The sequence below is a fragment of the Poecilia reticulata genome, unplaced genomic scaffold (assembly GCF_000633615.1).
Source record: "Poecilia reticulata strain Guanapo unplaced genomic scaffold, Guppy_female_1.0+MT scaffold_236, whole genome shotgun sequence".
NCBI classification, from domain to species: Eukaryota; Metazoa; Chordata; class Actinopteri; order Cyprinodontiformes; family Poeciliidae; genus Poecilia; species Poecilia reticulata.
Window position 1 is genome coordinate 251,372 of NW_007615028.1, and position 1,763 is coordinate 253,134.

At 39.6% G+C, this 1,763-nt stretch overlaps 1 protein-coding gene across 2 annotated transcripts in view; it reads right to left on the bottom strand.

The window, feature by feature from the left end:
* endog (endonuclease G) overlaps nt 1-693 on the bottom strand; it is a 4,592-nt gene extending 3,899 nt beyond the window's left edge. Inside the window, exons 1-2 of one of the 2 annotated variants that reach the window (XM_008402545.1) lie at nt 662-693; nt 361-580 (exon numbers count right to left, since the gene is read on the bottom strand). In XM_008402545.1, coding sequence (XP_008400767.1) covers nt 361-537 — 177 coding nt within the window. In that variant the 5' untranslated portion in view covers nt 538-580; nt 662-693. Of the gene's footprint in view, nt 1-360 lie in introns of both variants that reach the window. The other variant, XM_008402544.1, reaches the window with a different exon arrangement.
* Between the last annotated feature and the right edge of the window lie 1,070 nt (nt 694-1,763).

The window sequence follows — 1,763 nt, forward strand, 5'->3', positions numbered from 1 at the left end:
TTATTTATTTTTATTATTTATTTTGATTTATTAAAAATGGGGTCAATGAAAATGACTCAGCAGGGAAATTATTTTTATAATTTTAACATCTAAATATGCACATATTCATATAGAATCATCTTCATTCTTTCAAACTGAAGTTTATCGGTTATGATCTAAAGTATCGATCAATCCGTCGTTGATCAATCATGTTGATCTAGAAGCTCAACCCGGTTGAACTGCTGCCCCCTGCTGGTGGATTTAAGTGGTTCTGACTCGGGCCTCAGACTAAACCCGGAGGTTCTTCAGAAATGGGTCGGAACCGGGTTATGAGAAAGTCCAGGAGGACTTAACATCCAGAACAGACACCGATTCACTCACGGCGAGTTCGGAGGCCCGGACGGTCAGATTCTCCGGTACCGGCAGGACCGGAACCCACCCCAGTGGACCGGCTTGTTGCTCCTCAGCTCGGCTTCTGTAGCTCAGCCGGTTGCTCACTGCGGCTCCGACTCCCGCTCCGACCAACAAGGCGGTTCCGGTTCGGACCAGCAGCTTCATGGTTCCGGTGGATCAGCTGATCCGAACCGCTGCAGCCGCGTACCTGTAAAGATCCGGAGTTCAGTTTTTGGACCGGAAACTCGAGATTTGGGTCCAGGAAGGTTCGTTTGAAGGTTGCACTTACAAACCAAGGTCACTTCCGGTGTCTGGTCTGACGTCAGACCAGGCGCCGTCTCATGGAGCGGGTCAAAGGTCATGGAGCGGGCCGGTCCGCCATATTGAATGTGGCATCTCTGCCAGTAGCTAATGCAGGTAAAAGGACCGAACTTCACAAAGTGCCGTTCTATAAAGTATTTAAACTTAATTCATTTTATCACACATTAATATATTTGGAAATCAGAGAAATGACTAAAGACAGTTTCTAACTTTGGATGTGATTATTTAATAGTTTTCTGAATAAAGGGCTCAATGTTTGATTTGATCTTTTTTATATTAATATTGATGAACAGACACTTTTACAGTTTTATTAAATAACATATTTACATAATTTAATGTACATTTAACATTTCAAGACAAGAAACAAATAATGTAACAATTGTATGTATTTATTTTTATACATTATTGATTTATAAATCAGTCATTGTCAAACATTAAACTACATATTTTTCTTACTTTTTTCCAGAGAATAAATATTTATTTCAGTTTGTCAACTATTGACAGCAAAGACTGAAAATAATTCCAACAGTAAATTATGTTTATTTCATTACAAAAGCTACATTAATATACTAATACTTCAGATTGAGATATTTACAACAAAAAGTGAAAGAATAAAACATTTATTCATTATACTGGGAACACTGGTCACAGTCTGCTGGTCACACTGGGAGAACTCAATGACTTCTGAGACGTCCTGGTTCACAGGCTAAAGCCAAGAAGAAAAGAGAAATTATCCTAAAGTGAAATAGAAAATACATAAATGTTTCCTTCACATTCATAAAAAGCCATTTTCAGCATGTTGGGCTCTGACTCGTAGCATCTTTATAGCTAAACACCGACATGGAGAAGCTGAGCTGGAAACAGACTGAAGACCAGCAGCTCCAGCTCTGATCCTGACTGACCTTTACTCACTAAATCCTCTGGTTTTTAATTMACTTCTCCTCTAACAGCGGTTTCTCATCAGCTCTCATTAGAAAACAGTATGAAACGTTAGCTGCTACGCTAACAATCAGCAGTTATATTAGCTGCTACGCTAACAGTCAGCGGTTATATTAGCTGCTACGCTAACA